The following is a 20,351-nucleotide window of genomic DNA, read 5'->3' as shown; positions in this document are numbered from 1 at the left end:
ATATTATATTAACATTAATAAAAATATTATATTAATAAAAATATTAAAATAATATTAAAATATAATAAATATTTATATTATATTTATATGAATATTAAGATAATATTAATATAAAATTATATTACTATTCAGTATTTCATTCTAATTACTTATTGATATTTTACTAAATTTTAATTATATATCTTAAAAAAATATTTTAAGAAAGAACAAAAAAACTATCACTTCTCATGTCACGAAAAGTATCAAAATTTATTTTTTCTATAAATTTTTACTTCTCATAAAATATAAAAAATAATTTTTTATAAAAATAATTTTTTTCATCCTATCTTTTTTTAAATTTTAATTAAATAAAAAATATTTTTTTTATTTTTTAAAAAAATATATTTTTTTCTCCCTCCCTTCCCCTCTATTTTCCGTCAACCAAAAGGATCATAACAGTCTATTTCACTCATGCAACTCTAGTTGTCCTCTAATTAATGCAAGACTCATCACAAAATCAATACAGATATAAACAAATGGTGCCATCCCATCCGAATAGATGCCATTCTTTAGATGCGACAGGTGATTCTAGGGTCTCTCTTCTAATCCTATCTAGAATCTTTTCTAGGAATATGTCCTTTTCCAAGACTTCATTTCCAACCTTCAGAAAGGCTCATCCACTTGCCCAATCATTTCCAACATTATCTCTTTAATTAACTACTTCTTCCCAGAATCAATTCGGCCACAATATTATACAAAATTTGATAGTTTATATAATATCAACTGCTAATAAGTTTCCACAACTATTATTAAACCACGATCAGCTTTGAGCCTGCACAATAACGCTCAGATAAGCTAAAACATTAAAAACGCTTTACAAGGAAGCCCATCCATCGTACCCGGACCCCATAGCTTTTTATAGTTTTCACATCAAACGTCTTCAAAGGTTGCCATCGTTATCGAGTCCGCATTCCCATGCACCACCGTCAAGCCTCACTCCGCCGCTGCGGCAGCCACCGGCGACCCCGGCGACTCGTTCCCGAACACCTTGGCGATCCTCTCCGTGGGGACGAGCGGCATGCACCGCGCCACCGCGTATCCCCGCTCCGCTGCGCACCCCACCGCCCGATTGTACTTCTCCGACCAGTACGCCGCCCAGGGGATCGCGATCTGCGCCACCCGGGGGAACAGCGGGAGACGGTTCAGTGACCGCCACGCCGCCACAGCGTACTTCTCCGCCACCGGCTCGTACTTCTTGTACAGCTCACTGGCCACCGGCTCGTACCGCTTGCACGCCGCCCTCACCTTCCCGGCCACCGTCGCCACCATCCCCGAACGTTGGACCTCGCCGGCGACGGACCGCGCCACCTCGGGGGCCTTCTGGGCCGCCGTGTACGCCTGGGCTGACGCCGACTTCACGCACGACGGCACGTGCCGCTCCAGCTCCCGCACCGAGTCCCCCACCTGTCACGCGACAACAAGACCAGACAATTACCTCTCCATGGAGCGCCGTATGGCATCGATTCATTTAACGCGCGCCGGGCTTCAAGCGGGACGATAAAGCTTTCAAAGTCCGCCGCCCTTCGAACAAGGAGCAACCGAACGCCGTGATATAACGGAGAACCTCGTCGCAGTATCGTGCGCCACCCGGGATCCAGGAACGCTAACATGCGCCGCTGGGATCCGAGACGGCGGGCCATCGCCGCCGACGGGAACCTCCCGGGCGGCTCAGAAGAGGAATCAAAAAGAAACTGACATAGAAAACTCTAGCAAGGAGCGGGAAGGAGGGACTGGGAAATTTACTGACCTTACGATCGACGAACTTGAGGAACTCGAGGGGGACATCGTGGAACTTATCGTAGACGGGGCCGATGACGGTCTTGACGGTGCCCTCAACGGTCTGGACGCCGGGCTTCAGCGGGCCAGAGTTCTCCTTGGCGAAGTCGTAGACGCTCGCCAAGCACACCACCGCCTGGATCGCCGCCACGTGCACGAAATCGAGGTACTTGAGCTTCGGCCCTCCCCCCTCCTGGCTCTGCATCACAAAACCAACCATCCTAACCTTGGGCCATCTCCAAGGCGATCCGAAGCTCGATTTCTTCCAAGAAATCAAGCCAGACCCACTAAAATTACAAAAGAACTTGAGAGATCAGGGAAGAACTCCTTACGATTTCATCGGATTTGTGGATGGATTCGGCCATCTTCGAGCGATTCAACCGATCCGGAACGATCAAAGAACCCTTGCTCCAAATCCCAGGTAGAGAGAGAGAAGCAAGAGCTGGAGCCGCGAATCTCACGTTCTCAACAGAACCCCCCCCTAAAATGATAGGTTGGAAACAAATTCGAACGGGAGGCCCTCTTCTTATAGACAACGCCCTCTCATGACCGTTCGATCTACGTTCCATCGGACGGCTGAAGTGACAAGTTTTTTTTGCGAGCCTAGTCTCCGGTAGTGACTTATTTTTGGGACCTTCTGACGTGGCATAGTTCCAGCCTCAAAGTATGTGTGGGCCCAGGAGCTGGGGACCGAATCAGAGTCCGCTCGAAGGATCTCGATAGGCTCGTGTTGGAGCGATAAGACACGTGTTGAGGATAAGATGTCACGTCATTGTCGATCGAAGCGCCATGGCGGCCCCCCGTTAGTCTTCGGAAAACTCCCGGAAGCAAAACCGTGGGCTACGACGGAAATTACGTGCCGGCTTCAGGATATTTCTCCTTGAGGGTACTCTTTTACACGAATTACTTTAAAAAAAAAAAAGATTCCAATTACGGGGGCACGTTTACGCGGCAGTCTACAGACTCAGCCAACGGTCAGGTTCAACGATAAAATGTGGTCCAGGTCCAAATGATAGTCTCGAATCTAGACCAGACACGACCCATTTGCATGATCAAGACATATAAAGTGTCGACTCCGTCAAGTCAAATTCAAAATTTTATGTTACATTATGTTACGCTACGGAAGGGATTGATGGCTTTATTTATACTACGGAAGGGATTGAGGAATGAAGGAACCAAGAAAGTGAAAGTTTGTCTACCGCATATCTCATTAATTTGTTGTAATGACCCATATTATCATGATTGTCATATTTGTCAAGAATTTAGTATTAGATGCAATGATGCAAAATTTTTCTTTCTGTGAAAAATGAAAAGGATAAAATTTATTTGTTTCTCTCGGATGATAAGCAAATAAGTGGGTCTAGATAGAAAATAGATTTTACAAGATTCGTCTATGATAGATATATATCGAGTGAAACATATACATGATCATTACATTACATCCATAATCATGGGTTAAAACTATGAAAATAGATTCTTCATGTGTAGGAGTATCTCGATTATTGATTAAATAATATTTCTTATCCAAGCGAAAACAAAAAGTAAATGCATATAAAATTGATCCTTGTATACCTGCAATTGTGCAATATGCCAAAGGAAACTAGGTAATAGGATATCTAACGTCCACGTAGAGTAATTATGTGGAAAGTTGTCAATTAGAGGAAACAAAAACCCTCCCACCATTAACCTCCAAGCCATCGATGAGAGCCTCATGCATGATGCCTGAAAAAAGGATTACTTGGGGATTAGTATGACTTAATCATGAAAATTTCAAGCAGTAATTTATCATATCACCATCATAGTACAGTTAGTTTTTGATTTATGCACTACAAAAAATACTATTTTTTACGATGAATTTATTTACGATGAAAATATATTTCATCACAAATAAAGATATTTACGATGAAAATAAAATTCATCGCTAATAATTATTTATTTACGATGAAAATAATTTTCCATCATAAATATCTTCATATTTGCATCGAAAATAAAATTTTATCGTAAATACATATTATTTAGATGAAATTAATCATCACAAATAATAAAATATTTATTTTAATTTTAAATTTTCAAATTTTAGAGACGAAAATAATTTCATCGTAAATAATGAAAGTATTTGCAACAAAAATTAAATTTTCGTCACAAATATATGTTATTTACGACGAAAAACTTTCGTCACTAATATTTGAAAAAAAATAAAAAATTTTAAAAATTTAATAATTAAATATTATTTATGATGAAAATATTACGTCGTAAATAATAGAGTATTGGCGATGAAACCTAAATTTTTATCACAAATACCTATTATTTACAACGAAAGTTTATCGTCGCTAATATGTAAAAAAAATAAAAAATTTTAAAGATTCAAAAATTACAGATTATTTACGATGAAAATATTACATCATAAATATTGAAATATTCATGATGAAAAGTTATTTTCTGTCATAAATACTCAAGTATTTACGATAAAAAATTTTCATCGCTAATATTTTAAAGAAAATAAAAAATTTTAAAAATTAAAAATTATAGATTATTTGCGATGAAAATATAATATCGTAAATAATGGAGTATTGACGATGAAACTTAAATTTTCGTTGCAAATATATTTTATTTATGACGAAAAATTTTCATCGCTAATATGTGAAAAAATAAAAAAAGTTAAAAATTTAAAAATTACAGATTATTTATGATGAAAATATTATGTCATAAATACCAAAATATTCATGATGAAAAATTATTTTCTGTCGCTAATACTCAAGTATTTACGATGAAAAATTTTTATCGCTAATATTTGAAAGAAAATAAAAAATTTTAAAAATTTAAAAATTATAGATTATTTACGATAAAATATTACGTCATAAATAATGATTATTAGCGATGAAAACTAAATATTCATCACAAAATATTTTATTTATGATAAAAATTTTTTGTTGCTAATATGTGCAAAAAAATAAAAAATTTTAAAAATTTAAAAATTATAGATTATTTAAGATAAAAATATTACGTCACAAATACTTGTATATTCACAATGAAACATAATTTTCTGTCACAAATACTCTAGTATTTATGAGATAATATTTTCGTCGCTAATATATGAAAAAAAATAAAAAAATTTAAAAATTTAAAAATTATAAATTATTTATGATAAAAATTTAACGTCATCAATAATCGAATATTGGTGACAAAAACTCAATTTTCGTTGTAAATACTCTATTATTTATGATAAAAAAAATTTATCGCTAATAAATGAGAAAAAATAAAAAAAATAAAAATTTAAAAATTATAAATTATTTATGATGAAAAATATATATTCGTTGTAAATAATCCACTATTTACAACGAAAAATTTTCACCGCTAATAATCTGTAATTTATTAATTTTTAAATTTTTTTATTTTTTTTCAAATATTAGCGATGAAAATTTTTCTATTGAAGGATGTTTAGATATATTATAGTAAATTTTTTTATATTTATAAAAATAAATATTAAATAATTTTTAAAAAATAATATGTGTACAAAAAAAGTATGTGGATATTTAGATATTCCTGATTTTCAATCTTTATAAGGCTCTATCTGTGGCATCTTGAACCAATCCAAAATTAATTTTTGGAGGATTGATCAAGAAAAAAATGGTTGGAAATTGAAGCCGAGGATGTCGTCATTCTTTTGACTGCCCATTTGAATCTCGCCTAGATGACATTCGATCTTTCGGATCTTTTGCTCGAGGTCCTCATCCCGACAAGATTTTGTGAGGCATGGAGAGTAGCCCAAGGTAGAATCTTCATTGAAAGAGATCGAAAAATGTTGGCATTATTCTTCATGCCTGGACCCTGATAGGATGCTGATTGTCGATCGATCAGGACAGAATGATACGTACTTCGAGAAAGATTCTCTGGAAGCAATTTTGCTGGCTACACGGAGAGGGCACAGTTTGAAGAGCATGTTGCAGCGGTTGTCATTGCTTTGTGGTTTACTATAAATGCTAGACGGTGTTGGTCAATGTTTGGACCTATCGAATCAGATCGTTCAATCGTTACGGATCCTCTATAATAGGTGGTGGTATAGGCCCTTGAGGAGTGGATGCTTGCACTGCATCACCCATGCTTCATCGAGCTGACTGTCGATGAGAAGAAGCAGAGTTGTTGCAAGTTTTTGTTCTTACCATAGTTCATTCATTTCATTACTAAAATATTCTGAAAAGTTGATATATTTACTACATCAGCTATATACACACACACGCACACAAACATATATACATATATTATTGCATTACTGTGGCTAAGAGATGAATGAAAAATGAATGGAAGAAAATAATACGAGAAACAAGTCTTGGTTAGGAGAATTTTTTTTAAATAAAAAATTATTTTTTATTAATTATTAGTGATGGAAAAAAATTTTGTCATCAAATATATTTTTTCGGGGCTGAATTTTTTCAGCAAGAATTTTATTTTGATGAAAATTATTAGCGACAAAAATTATTTTTTTATTATAAATATTTTTTGTTCGAATTATTTATGATGAAAATTGATTAGTAGCAACAAAAATTTGTATCGCTTATACCCTGCGTCCCATCAACTCCCATCGAAAACTCATTTTACGAATAAGTTTTTTCATTTTTAGTTTTTTACGATGAAAATATTTCATCGCAAATTATTTTTATTGACGATGAAAAAATTTTCATCGTAAAATATTATTAACGACGGTATTTTTTGCGATAAAATTTTGACGACAAAATTTTCATCGCTAATTATAATTAACGATAAATTTGACTTATTAGCGATAAAAATTTTTCATAGCTAATAACTTATTTTCTTATAGTGATGACAATGAAAGTTTAGAATCATAGATAAAAGTAGAAATCACTACGGTATCATAATAGCCACTTAGAATAGTTGGTGGAAGCTCATCCTACACTCTACAAGTGCATCTTATATATTAGGGCATTCAAAGTGGATTAATCTTTCATAAAAAATACTCAAATATATATATAAATAAATAAATAAATAAATAAATATATATATATATATATATATATATATTTTTTTTTTTGCATGCAAAATGATATGTATTTAGAGGTTTCTCAACAATTTTTTATCAATAGAAATAGGTATATCGGGAATTTAGTAAAAGTATATTGAAAATATGTATATCGGGAATTTAATTAGTAAATGTATATTACCTATCTCATACTTATATCTAGGAAAAAATCATCCAAACAGCCCTAAATGTGTAGCATTCAGTATGTTTTTTATGTTCGAAAAAAGAAAAATCCTTGTAAAAGCAAAAACTAAAGAGTTAGGTTTAGAAACCGTTAAACCAGTTGGTATGGAGGTGAAACTTGCCAACATAAATGTATGGTCAACCAAATACCATCCCTTCATATGCAAGTACCATTTGACTATTACAAGGAGATTTGAATTAATTTTTTTTACAAAAAAAAGGCATGACTAGCACACAACCACTCACACACATAGATCGTGGTCCTTATTCGTCGACTTGCACACAAGAACAAAAATGACTCTCATCGGGTCTAAGGTTTGAAATTGTGACCTAAACTCGGCTCAAATGCCGTATCAAACAAGACTTAAATAAGCTTAATTTAGGTCTAGTCTTAAGATATAATCACTCAACAAAAGATTAGATCAACTCTCTTTTCACTTTTGTGTTGGTGTTAATTAGGTCTTTGTCAAAATTTAATTAAAGGCTGGATCTTACCGCTGAAACCATCCGTACACTCCTAAGCCAACTTTCCAGGGCTTTTCCCCCCTACTGGATTTCTGGTCGTGCTCCTTCCGTCAGCTCTGCCATCAGCTCCAGGTAATATATATATCACGCTGTGCCGAATTCCATCCAGAAATTCTCCTGCCATTTTTCAGTCCACCTTCCGCTGCCAATTGACAAGCCTACGTCACCTAAGAATCTCGTAATCTTCGACGTACTTGCATGCAAATGTTAATTTTCTCCGAAAAGAAGGTTGGTAAACGAAGGAAGCAACTCCTATGGAAACCATCCATACTTTTCTTAGTAATTGTAAGGGAAAATATATCCGGGATCTAATGGGCCGGCCCATAAAGAACAGCACCGTTGCTATAAATATTTCTTCCTTCCTCCTTAAATGGTTGCTTACTGCTCGACGCGTGTCCGGTAGTTGTATACACGACCTTGCTCTGCACACGTGTCGAAACATCAAGTGTCGCGCGAGCCATCTCTGCTGCATGCATCATCAACCGATCCCACCCCAATAGGAAATGTAACCGTTGCTTCCCTTCCACCAACCAACCAAAAACGCTATATAAAGCCGCCCGTCGAGCTCGCCGCTCTCACAGGCTATCTTTTACCATAATACTTGCCCGGGGCTCTGGTCTACCTACAGCTCATTACACTTTTGTTTTCTTATTTTGATGTCTTATTGCTTAACTTGCTTGACTTCTCATTTTTTTTGTTTGGCTGCTTTCTTCTCTTATTGTATGTACTGCTTCTATATACCTTGTTACAGTCGGTTTATATGGTGATGTAATAGAGTAGTCATCCTATCAAATTGAAAAAAAAAAAAAAACTATATATAATTGCAAGGAGGCTGTAGAGTTTTTACCCAGAAAAATGATGCAGATAGGCTTTGTTAAACTGGGTTTCTCTTGATATCCCAGTGCTTCTAAAGTGATTTTTGTACGATCGTCTCTAATGGGTTGCAAGTCGAGCAAGCCCGACGTCGTAAGCTCGAGAGCAGTTCGACGTGGGGAGACCGACCTGCTTGTAGCGGAGCTCCGATCCCTTGGCCTCCCTTCCTGGGCACCACCTGCTCTCATTCTCGACGAGCCTAGCCTCGTCGGTACACCCGAGCTCAAGGAGGAAATCTCCAAGAACCCTGCCCTCCTCTTCTTTATAAATGACCACCTCGACCATACCATCAAGACACTGAGGTCTCTCACCGATGTCAAGGGCTGTCTCGACAGGCCCCAACACATTTTATCTACTATCCGCAGGGCTCTCGAGGACTTCGAGAAGGAGAAAGCCGAAAGAAGGAATGACAAAAAGAAGAAGAAGAAGAAGAGCAGCAACAAGTACTCGGAGGCTGTGGACAAGTTGAAGGAGTCGAGGGCGTTGGGCGACCCATTTGCAAGGCTAAACCTCGGCGAGATAGGGGAGGCTGGCGCGCGGCTGCCGCAACTGGCCAAGCTGCGTCAAAGGGATCACGAGCTCAAGAAGAGGCTGAGATCGCTCAAGAAACGGAGGAAGGTTTGGGATGTGGCCTACATGGCAGAAATCGTGGCGGTCTTGGCCTGCTCGGTGATACTCGCGTTGGCGGTGTCTCCGGCCACACCCGCGATCGCAGCAGCCACGGCGTCCGCCACTGCCATGAAGGTTGTCGAGCCGCATTTTAGCTCGGTTTGGAACCGGTGGGAGGGCTTGTTGCAGGAGGAGAAGGATGTTGTAGCGGCGATGCGAAAAATGCGTGAGCTTGCGGTGCATGAATTGGAGAACGTAAGGTTGACTTTCGAGAAGTTAAAGATTGACATCGATGCAATGTTGGACCGCGTGGACTTTGTGATCGGCGGGGAGGAGGAGGAGATGGCGGTGAGGATAGGGATATTAAGTGGGCATATTATGGCAAGAGAGGTTGAGAAAGGTATTGATGGTTTGAAGGAGAATTTGGATTCGTGTAGTGATAAGATTAGGAAGGCAGCAACCGAGTTCTTGAAGATGATAATGAAGGACATCTAGTTCTTGATCAAGATGCATGCTTGTACCAAGAAAGCATGATATATATACGTTCTCTTAGGTTTCAGTTTTGAATTTTGTTTACACGTCGGATGTCAATATTGTAAATTTAGAGAAGGCGTTTTTTTTCCCTTGATGCTAATACGAGAAGTGCAGAACATAGTTAGAAGAACCCTAGCTCGCTCTCTCTCACCCTCCCTCTTTCACACACACACACACACACGCACGCACGCATGCATATTAATTTTCATTTTCTGTGTGTTTAAGACTTTATAGGTTTGTACTATTGCTGACTAAAGATTCAGAGAATCTTAGAATATCAATGATTGTGCAACCAAGTGCTGATGAGTTTACTTTTTCATTTGTGGCTAACAAATCATTAGATCTGAACACCATAGTTCTAAGGAATGGTATTCTTTAACTCGTGATTTCTCCATAATTTGTTATTTTTGCATCCTTCCAACATTAATGATAAAACCCTGATAAACTAAAGAACTGAAGCGTACTGCCTTAGGAGCCCTTGCATGAAGAGACTAGTCAGGCGTTGTGTGGCCATGTGCATGGATGCACCATATGTACTCGGCATTTTTGTTCTTATGATAAATCCCCGCAAACACCATTCACTTTTTTCACGAAAACCGGGTAACCTTTTTTAAGTGATTTTTCTCAGTTTCCATAGCGATGCACTTAAACTTGAATAGTTGGAAGTTGACGAGATTTCAGAGTTCATTTACATATTATTAGTTATTAATTTTTAAAATTTAATTAATAAAAAATTATTACGGTCAACTCTCCATCGTCTGTCGTCGGTAATGAACACCTGCAAGACAGCATCCATACAGACCGGATTGGTGTCCCGCGGAGACCCTCCAATACTTAAGTCAGAGAAAGAAGTTGGTGAACAGTAGTTTTTGAATATAGAAAGTAGCAGAGTTCTGACCCCGAGATGGCTTACCAGTACTGCTCACTTACCCCCTTTTGATAGATGATTCTGGTATAACCGTCGAGCACGTGATCCTGTTTTTTGTGGCACTAAATTATCAGACCATAAATATGAAATTAGTGGGGCGTTAATTCTCCTTAATAGCTGTGACACGTAGTTGATAACCGTTTGTGACAATTATGATATGTTGAGCAAATTAGCCAGCCATATATCGATAGAACTGACTATATGTCAGTAGAATCTATGAGCGACTGTCGGCTAGTAATTCTATTGTGCCGACGATCTAAGTCGTTCGCTGTCGATCGATAGTAGTTGAATCATTAGTCGGTCAGCTGACAGTAAGTCGGTACGGTTCGCTCAGTCGATCGATGAAGAGTCAGAATCGCATGTTCAGCCGATGCGCAGTCGAAGTCGTGGTGACCAAAATCGGAGATCGATCGGTTTACTCCAACAATTGCCCCACACTCTCAAATCCAAGGTGAACCGACATGTATATTGTCACATGATTCGTCACATTGGACAAAGGGAGTTATTTCTGTCACATTGAACCTCGATTTTGAGGTCATTTTCTCCGAGATATAGATGATTGGCTGCTTTGTCATTTTGGTGGCTACGATCGTCTTTAAACTGTCACACTGATCAGAAGATTCGGTATCAGTTGTCAGTGTCAGACATCATTTTGAAAAGTTGATTCGGCATCGGACGATATGATTCTGATAAGTAGATTTGTGCCACGTATCCGAATATTATTGGGTCGGATCTGTTCACGTAGATTAGGGTGATGTGGCTCGATCTGGGGCAGGTGCGTTGAACCGTCCGATCAATGGTCGGTCCAGATGTTGCCATGTGTCATTATCTGATAAATCTTCGATTTGATCGCCTTCATCTCGATCGTTGAGTGATCCTATATATATAGGATCGCTTTCAACCAAACTTTTACTTTTCATTTTGTCTTTCTTGGTACTGAAACTCTGTCGGACAGTCATCCTAGTATTTGAGGTTGTTATTCCCATCTTTTTCAGGTCAAGTTCCTGTCTTTTCATGATTCTCTTTTCCTTTAGAATCTCCGCCTTCTTTAGAGTCTTGTCTCTTATGGCTAGGGCTTCTCCTTCTCGGGACAGTCGGTCGGAGAATCCGACTGACGAATCCCAGTCGAATCCGGAGGTAGAAGTTTCTTCACTTTTGGAACCGAATGTCGAGCGGCTCCGGGAACATATTGTATCCTGGAGCAGTTTTAGCTTTTCGCCTTTGGGGTCGATGGTCAAGTGAATACCCCTCCTTCGGACCAGGTGGCCTTCTATGTCGAAGATCTTCGGGCGGGTCTTCGATTTTTGATTCTAAAATTTATCTAGAATATTTTGGATTACTACGGACTTTGTCCGGCTCAACTGGCACCAAACTCGATCCAGCTGATAATTAGTTTTGCCTTGTTGTGTCGGTTGCTACCGATTGAACCTCATCCTTCTTTTTTTCGAACTTTTTTCATCCTCCAACCTTATCCGAAGGCCCATGGGTGGTGGTTCTTCAATCTCTGAAAAGATCTTTCCTTTATTACTGATCTTCCATAGTCCATTTATGGATGAAATAACCAATTCTTCTTCAATTCTTCTATCCTTCCTTGAGGTTTTTCTTCCCATTGGGTCGATCCACGAACCGGTCCCAACGACAACAGCCGAGTAGCGATCAGCGATCGGGAGGACTTCCATCGACTGAAAAACATAGCGATCCCGATGCAGAAAGAGCTTGTGATCGAACAGGCTCTTTATGACGTCGGCCTTTGTTCGGTCGACCGTCTAGGTATAGTATAGTCGATTGGTTATTTCGGACTTCCCTTTTCTTTTATTTGTTGAGTTATACTGACTTCTGTTGTAATTACTGCCATACAGTCGAGGATACGAGTGTCGAGTATCGACATTCATCAGCACGCTGTCAGAAAGAGGACAGCGTCCGAGGCTGGACCTTCTTGACCACCGAAGAGGCATCAAACTTCGATGCAAGTTCAAGCGGCACCAGCTCCAGTTGTCGCTTCAACGTCGACTGAGGAACCTGATGCTCCATCTGCATCGATTCCTGAGCTGGTCCTGGCACTGTCGGCCCCGATAGTGCTCCCTGCTGCGTCGTCCGAAGAAAGGGCGGTAAGAAAAACTGTCGATGCACTATCGATAGTTCCATCAACTAAGGAAGTTCGGATCGAGGCAGGAGAACCTGAACAATCTGCGACTGCGCCAGTTGCTCCTTCAGCTGGGGCACAGTCGAGTTCAAGCTTTCCCTCGCTTTCAAACATGGGGTTGTTGACAAGGGACCGGAGGAAAGCTCAGATGACTTCGGCGAAAGATGCAGCGTCGGAGGGCCACACGGTTCACTTCGACCTTCAAGTGCCAGATGATGAATTGACCCTGGTCAATCTGACATTGGCCAAGTGACTGTGCCAAGCCGCTCTTCTTCCGGTTGATTGAGAGCACCAAAAGAAACGGACGGTGGCCGAGATGTTTTCGTTCTTTTACTCGATGATAATCGGGGTAAGTTTCTTTTCTTTTTTCTTTTTAACCCGACTTATCTTCTATCTGTAGTTGATCCACGACATGTTCGACCTGGAAGCCGGCTATGCGAAGGTCGGTGATTTTCATAGGTCGTGGATGAATAAGATGGCAGCCATCGACGCTAAGAAAGTGGCCACACTCGAACAACTTAAGTCGACAGCGGAGCAAAAAGCCAAGCTTTAGAAGGAAGTTTTCCGACTAACTGATGACTTAACATCCTTGGGGGTCGAACTTAAGTCAGTTTGCGAGGCTATTTCGGCTCTTGAGTCGCAAGTCAAGAGCAAAAAGTATTCTATCCACCAGCTTCGATGGGAGTGAGACGGATGCATCGAAGAACTTGAAGCCAAACGTGGACGTCATCAGACCAGCCTGAAAAGGTTGGCACTGGTCGAAGAAGAGTCATCCTCTGCTCGAGCCGATGCTGATTTGGCAAAGGCGGAAGCGGAGTCGGCAAGAGAGGTATTGAGTCGGACAATCGAGGATTTTCAGAGTTCGAAAGAATTCAAGAAAAAGATCTTCGAAGGTAGCTTCGCATCGTATTGCGTCGGATATGAAGACGGTCGAGATGCGGTCGAAAAATTATACCCGAATCTCGACTTGAGCAGCATCATCCCTCCAAAATCAGAAGATAGGGTTACTGAGGAAGAAGCCGTGCCGACTCGAGATGAAGCACCGACTGTGCCTGAAGTTGTTCAAATTGCTGACACTATACCAGAGCTAAGGAATAGAAATGGTGACGAAGCTTAGTCGGTATATTTTACTTTTCTTTTTGTATAATCAGATACCTGTAATCAAACTTCGGTCCAATTTTGTAACTTTTTTTTGACAATGAATGAAAGTATTTTCTTCTAAGTTTGAACTGCTTGTCTGAAATATTAAGTCTGCAATGTCTGCAATGTAAAGTAGCCACCGAACATTAATCGATGATTCGATCATTCGGTAGAACTTATAGAATATCCGTTAGTCGTGTAGTCTTTGACGTACTTTATAGAAGTTAGGATGACGATGGTAAGTTGAATATCCTGTACTCGATGCTTGGTCGGGTTTGTACGTCAGATCATTTGATAATCGGTGGCAAGCCGAATATCCTTCAACTGGCCGTAGTCATGTCGGTATAATTTCAATCCGACCTTGATCATTTTGGCATTTCATTCCGCTTAATTAGAACTAAGTCGGTATATTAGTCTTTCGACTGTAGTCAGCTTTTATAGTGAAAAGCCGACATTGAAAATCGAGAAATAATCGGCACTACGGCTTTTGCAGTGAAAGCCTGTATATTTGATGTCGGTTTGAGATTACAGTCGGTATGTCGGTTTTTACAAGAGAATCGAAATGTAGTCGACACCAAAGTAGTTGATTATCTGACTTTTACAGTGAAAGCTGAAATAAACTCCATGTCGAAGTACAGTCGATCATTGACAGAACTTGACCAAGATTTGTGATTCTGCAATTTCTGTATTGTATTCCAAATAATGTATATATCAACAACTTTATGGGTGATACATCTTCAGATTGTCGGCATTCCATGTTCGAAAAATTACCGATCCTTCAAGGATTTCTAGTCGATATGCGTTCGGTCTAAGAGTTTCAGATATTCTGTAAGGTCTTTCCCAATTCGGAGATAGTTTTTCTTGATCTAAAGATTTTGAGATTTCTACTTTTCTTAAAATCAAATCTCCTGGTCGGAAGACCTTCGGCTTGACTCTTGTATTATAATACTGGACTATTCTTTGCCGATATGCAGCCATCCAAACTTGAACTTGCTGTCGGAGTTTTGGAAGGAGATATAAGTCGGCTCTCCGATATTCGAAATTGCTCGACTCACTGTATTGTTCCACCCTGGTTGATGGCATTCCGATCTCGAGCAGGATCATTGCTTCTGTTCCATAGCCAAATTAAAGGGGGATTCTCCAGTCGATATGCGAAGAGTTATTCGATATGCCCATAAGATTGGATATAATTCTTCCATTCAGAAGCCTTTGAGTTCATTCAGTCAGATCTTGAGTCCGTGCAAGATTGTTCGGTTGGTTACCTCTACCTCTCCATTTGACTGTAGATGGCTGACTAATGTGAGTTTGTGTGTGATATGAAACTTCACACAGAACTCTTTAAAATTTTGATTGTCGAATTATCGATCATTGTCGGTGATGATTGTGTGCGGTAAACTGAATCTGTAAATGATGGATTTCTGAATGAAGTCTTCCATTTTATTTTCAGTGATTCAGACCAGAGGTTTGACTTCTACCCTTTGGTGAAGTAGTCAATAGCAATCACTATAAATTTTCTCTGACCAGATACCGGGGGAAAAAGATCAAGTACGTCGATTCTTCATTGTACGAAGGGCTATGGTGCTATAATCGATGTCAGCTAACTAGCTGGTTGATGTTGTATATTTGCATACCTTTGACATGGTTCATACCTCCTGACAAATTCAGCTGCATCTTTCTTCATGGTGGACTAATAGTATCTTTATCGCAGGACTTTATAAGCTAGAGATTTTTTTTCCAAGTAATTTTCATAAATTCCTTCATGTACTTCTCTAAGTGCATAGTCGGCATTTATAGGTCCCAAACACTTTAGCAAGGGAAGTGAGAATGACCTTTTGTACAAATGACCATTCATTATTACATATTGAAAGGCCGTCCATCGAAATCGTTTAGCTTCTACAGGATTTGCTTGAAGAATCTCATCGATCAAGTATTGGATGATCGGATCCATCCGCTTAGTTCGTCAGTGAGCTGCAATACTTCCTCGACTTTGTCGATACTCGACTGTTCGAGGCATTCAACGAATGTCCGACCCAATGAGTTGAAAGCGGTAGTAGCCAATCGTGAAAGTATGTCGGTCTGAGCATTTTCGATTCTGAAAATATGAAAGATCTCGAAATATTTTAAGCTCGCTGTAATATCTTTCACTTTCTGAAGGTACTTCATTATAGTGGGATCTCGGACTTCAAATCCACCCTTGACCTGTCCAGCAATCAGTTGTGAGTCGGTAAAGACCTTCAAACTGTCGATCTCAAGCTCTTTGGCTATCTTCAAGCTGGCTAAGAATGCTTTATATTCGGCTTGATTATTTGAGGCTTTAAAGTTGAACCGAAGGACGTATTCAGTGACTACCCCTTCGAAATTTATGAGTATAAGGCCGACTCCACTACTTTGTGCATTAGATGCTCCATCGATGTGCAGCACCCAGATCGATCTTAGGTCGGGTTCGAGAATCGTAACGTGCTTTTTCGTATTATCATCTGTATCTTCTGGCTTATTGTCGGATATTGTACATTCTGCAATGAAGTCAGCCAGAACTTGCACCTTCATGGACGGTTGTGGGTGATATTGTATGTCGAACTCGTCAAGCTTCACTACCCACTTCGTCATCTGACCTGACGTATTAGGTCGATGTAAGATCGCCTTCAATGACTAATCTGTCAAGACCATAATTGAATATACTTAGAAGTACAGATGAAGTTGTTGTGTCGATATGATTAGTGCGTAGATCATTTTCTCCGCGCTTGAGTATCGGACTTTGATATTGTGAAATACTTTACTGGTATAGTAAATCGATCGATGGATTCGATTTTCATCCTCCTGGACGAGTACCAAACTAATCACTTCTGTTGAAGTCACCAAGGAGAGATACAATGTCTCTCCGACCTTCGATTTTGTAAGCAAAGGTGAAAATCCAAATATTTTTTCACGTCTTTGAAGGACTGTTGGTATTCATTCGACCATAAGAAGTCCTTTGTCTGCCGTAAAGTTTTGAAGAATGACAAGCATCTCTCGATCGATCAAGAAATGAATCGATTGAGTGCAGTGATCCTTCCGTTGAGTTGCTGTATCTTTTTTTTTGAACTTGGGTATTTCATGTTGATGATGGCCTTTATCTTTTCGAGATTAGCCTCGATTCCTCATTGTGAAACAAAAAATTTGAGAAATTTCTAGGAGGTTACCCCAAATGCACACTTGACCGAATTTAACTTCATCTGATGTCGTCAAAGCATGCCAAAGGCTTCCTCCAGATCCCGAACATAATCTGAAGTTTGGAGACTCTTCACCAGCATGTTGTCCACGTACACCTCCATATTTCATCCAATCAGGACCTTGAAGATCTTATTGATGAGCCGTTGATAAGTAGCTCTGGCATTTTTTAAATCGAAAGGCATTACTTTGTAGCAGTACATGCCTTTGTCAGTTACAAAAGCTGTATGCTCCTCATTTTTTGGTACCATCCGGATTTGATTATATCCAATGAAGACATCCATGAAACTCAGAAGTCGATGATCTGAAGTCACATCAACCAGTTGATCAATCTTTGGTAATGGGAAGCTGTCCTTCGGATAAGACTCATTCAAATCCATATAGTCGATGCAGATTCTCCACTTTCTATTGGCTTTTCTCACCATTACCACATTGGCGAGCCAATCAAGATATGTAGCTTCTCTGATGAAGCCTGCTGCGAGGAGCTTGTCGACTTCTTCATCAATGACCTTTTGTCTTTCAGGAGCAAAAGGTCATTTTTTTTGTCTCACTGGCTTAACGTTCGGATTAATGTTAAGTCGGTGAGTTATTTCTTCTGAAAGAATTTCGAACATGTCGGTGGCCGACCAAGCAAAAATGTTGGCATTGGCTCTGAGTAATTTTATTAATTGTTGCCGCTCTAAGTCGGGCAGTTGTGATCCAATTTGGACCATTTTTTCGGGATCTTCTTTCAGCGGTATAGAAACTAGTTGTTCAGCTGGTTCATCCCTTTCCTGATTCTCTCTTTGGTCTAATTTATCGACAGACAGAGAGTCTTTAGGCTTATTATTTTGGATGGAGATAATAAGCAGCGTCGGACAAGTTGCTGATCTCCATGCATCTCTCCGACTTCATTTTTCGTTCGAAATCGGACTAATAAATAGTATGTCGAAACCACTGCTTTCAGAGCGTTGAGTCCAGATCATCCGAGTATGGCATTATAAGCTGAAGGTACTCGAACTACCATGAACGTTATGAAGACGGTGCTCTGTTGTGGTTTGATTCCAGCGATTAAGGGGAGGGAGATTTCTCCTTCCATTGTGACAGCATCTCCTGTGAAGCTGATTAATGACGTCGAGACTCTTCTGAATCAGTTAATCGATAGTCGCATTCGAGAGAAAGTCGAATAAAACAGAACATCAGTTGAACTTTTATTATCCACAAGGATTCTTTTTATATCATAATTTGCTATTGTTGTCAAGACAACAACAGCATCATCATGGGGAGTCTGAATTCTCAAAATATCCTCTTCTGAAAAAATTATTACATTGTTGAGTCGTCGCTGTTTCGCCGACTCTTCTTCGAAAGTTGCCCCCCAGTCCTGTCGTCCGGAGATCATGTTGATCACTGCTGCAGTCGGCTAAGGTCGTTGATCGACAGGAGGTTAAGTTGGCAGATCTCTCTGATATTTTTTGAGGTAGTCTCGTCGAATCAGGACTTCTATCTCGTCCCTGAGTTGGATGCATTGTTCGATATCATGACCATGTTCACGATGGAAATGACAATACTTCCTCCGATCATGGTTCCTTGATGATGCTTTCATCGATAGAGGGTGTCGTAGGTATTCTGCTCCTTCGATCTTCATGAGGATCTGTGCATGGAGAGTAGAAAGAGGAGTGTAGGAGTCATACCTGTCGTAATTCGATCTTGAACTCCATCGTCGGGGCGAAGCTCGCTTATTGGATGGCGATCGATTTGAATCGATCGGAGCTCCTCCCTTCTTCTGTTTCTTCTTCTTCTAACCTTTGCCTTTTGTCTGGCATCGGTCAGAAGCTCCTTCGTCCGCACGTATCTACTTGTATGCATGCTCCAGAAGTTCAGCATAAGTCTGAAGGAGAGTCTTGTCCAAAGAATATGTGAATCAAGATCCCCTCAGATCTCTTTTTATGGTCGATATGACCATGTCATCATTGAGATCCTTGACCTCAAGCATGGCCGCATTAAAATAGACCATAAAATCTCGAAGTGTCTTAGTCTCTCCCTGCTTGATCGAGAAGAGACTATTAGAGATTTATGGCGATCTTCGACTGGTGCTCAAGTGAGCCACGAAAGAGTGTTCGAGTTGTTCGAAGGAGTATATACTTTTCGACTGAAGCCCAGAGTACCAAGCTCGAGCAGCTTTCTGAAGAGTCACCGAGATGTCGATGCACAAGAGGACGTCGGTCGTCCCCTGAATCATCATGAGAGTCTTGTAACTCTCAAGGTGGTCGATCGGGTCGGTGGAGCCATCATATAGCTCCACTTGTGGTATCTTGAACCAAGATGGGATCGGCTCGTCCAAGATGTGTCGAGAGAGAGGCTGGACGATGCGAAAGTCGTAGTCATTGGAGGACTTCCGATCTTCCACCTGAAGCTGGACGAGTCGGTGGTTGATTTTTTAAAAATTTATGTTCGTAATCATCGAACCGCTGTTCCTGAAAAGCTTTGAAAATAGAACCCCCCGACGAGCTTGAAGGAGAAGCAGAAGGTGTTCGCGGTCATTTTTCCTTCCTAATGCAGTCGAGATGGGAAGAAGAGGAACGCCGTGAGTGATGGATAGCACGACGAGAGTATCGAGAATGCCGCTGTTCGTCTCGATGGCAGAGCCGAGATGGTCGCTCCAGAGAAGGAGAACGTGATCGCCGCAGATGACAGCAGCTGTGCCTGGACGGCACCGACTGTGCCACCAATTGCTCCGCCGACGGCTGCTGCTTGGCTTGCTATTGTTGGAGGCTTTTGACTACCTCCGTGAGAACATTCATTTGCTGCACAAGCGTAGCGATCTGGACATCCGTGGTGATCACGGAACGTGAGGAACTAGACTTTGTTATTGGAGGAGGGAGAGGAACCTCTTTCCAATGGGAAGAGTACCTCACTGCTCCGGTTGTAGTGGAGTGTTGGGCTCTGATCTTCGTCATGGTGTATATGATTTTTCTCCCTACCTGATATGCCAATCTGTTGCGGCCAACTCTCCATCGCCTGTCGTCGGTAACGAGCACCTGCAAGAAAGCGTCCACACAGACCTGATTGGTGTCCGATGAAAATCCTCCGATGCTTAAGTCAGAGAAAGAAGTTGATGAACAGTAATTTTTGAATGTAGAAAGTAGCAGAGTTCTGACCCTGAGATGGTTTACCAGTACTGCTCACTTACTTCTTTTTTATAGATGATTCTGATGTAACCATCGAACACATAGTCCCACTTTTTATGGTGCTAAATTATTGAACCATAATATGAAATTAGTAGGGGCGTTAATTCCTCTTAATAGCCGTGACACGTAGTTGATAACCGTTTGTGACGGTTATGGTATATTGAGTAGATTAACCAACCATATGTCGGTAGA

General features: G+C 40.2%; 2 protein-coding genes across 2 annotated transcripts; one reads left to right on the top strand and one right to left on the bottom strand.

The window, feature by feature from the left end:
* Window positions 1-729: 729 nt before the first annotated feature.
* LOC140853730 (stress-related protein-like) lies at window positions 730-2,331 on the bottom strand. The gene is made up of 3 exons (XM_073248611.1): window positions 2,148-2,331; window positions 1,787-2,014; window positions 730-1,443 (listed from the first exon to the last, which is right to left on the bottom strand). Exons 1-3 carry the CDS (start codon window positions 2,178-2,180, stop codon window positions 973-975), a joined length of 732 nt encoding a protein of 243 aa, XP_073104712.1. The 5' UTR covers window positions 2,181-2,331; the 3' UTR covers window positions 730-972.
* A 6,163-nt stretch (window positions 2,332-8,494) lies between these two features.
* LOC140853640 (UPF0496 protein 1-like) lies at window positions 8,495-9,535 on the top strand. Its single transcript, XM_073248286.1, has one exon. The coding sequence runs from the start codon at window positions 8,495-8,497 to the stop codon at window positions 9,533-9,535; it is 1,041 nt and encodes a 346-aa protein (XP_073104387.1).
* Window positions 9,536-20,351: the final 10,816 nt, after the last annotated feature.

The sequence above is a fragment of the Elaeis guineensis genome, chromosome 14, assembly GCF_000442705.2.
Source record: "Elaeis guineensis isolate ETL-2024a chromosome 14, EG11, whole genome shotgun sequence".
Taxonomy (NCBI): domain Eukaryota; kingdom Viridiplantae; phylum Streptophyta; class Magnoliopsida; order Arecales; family Arecaceae; genus Elaeis; species Elaeis guineensis.
This window is presented reverse-complemented; position numbering and strand designations above follow the sequence as displayed.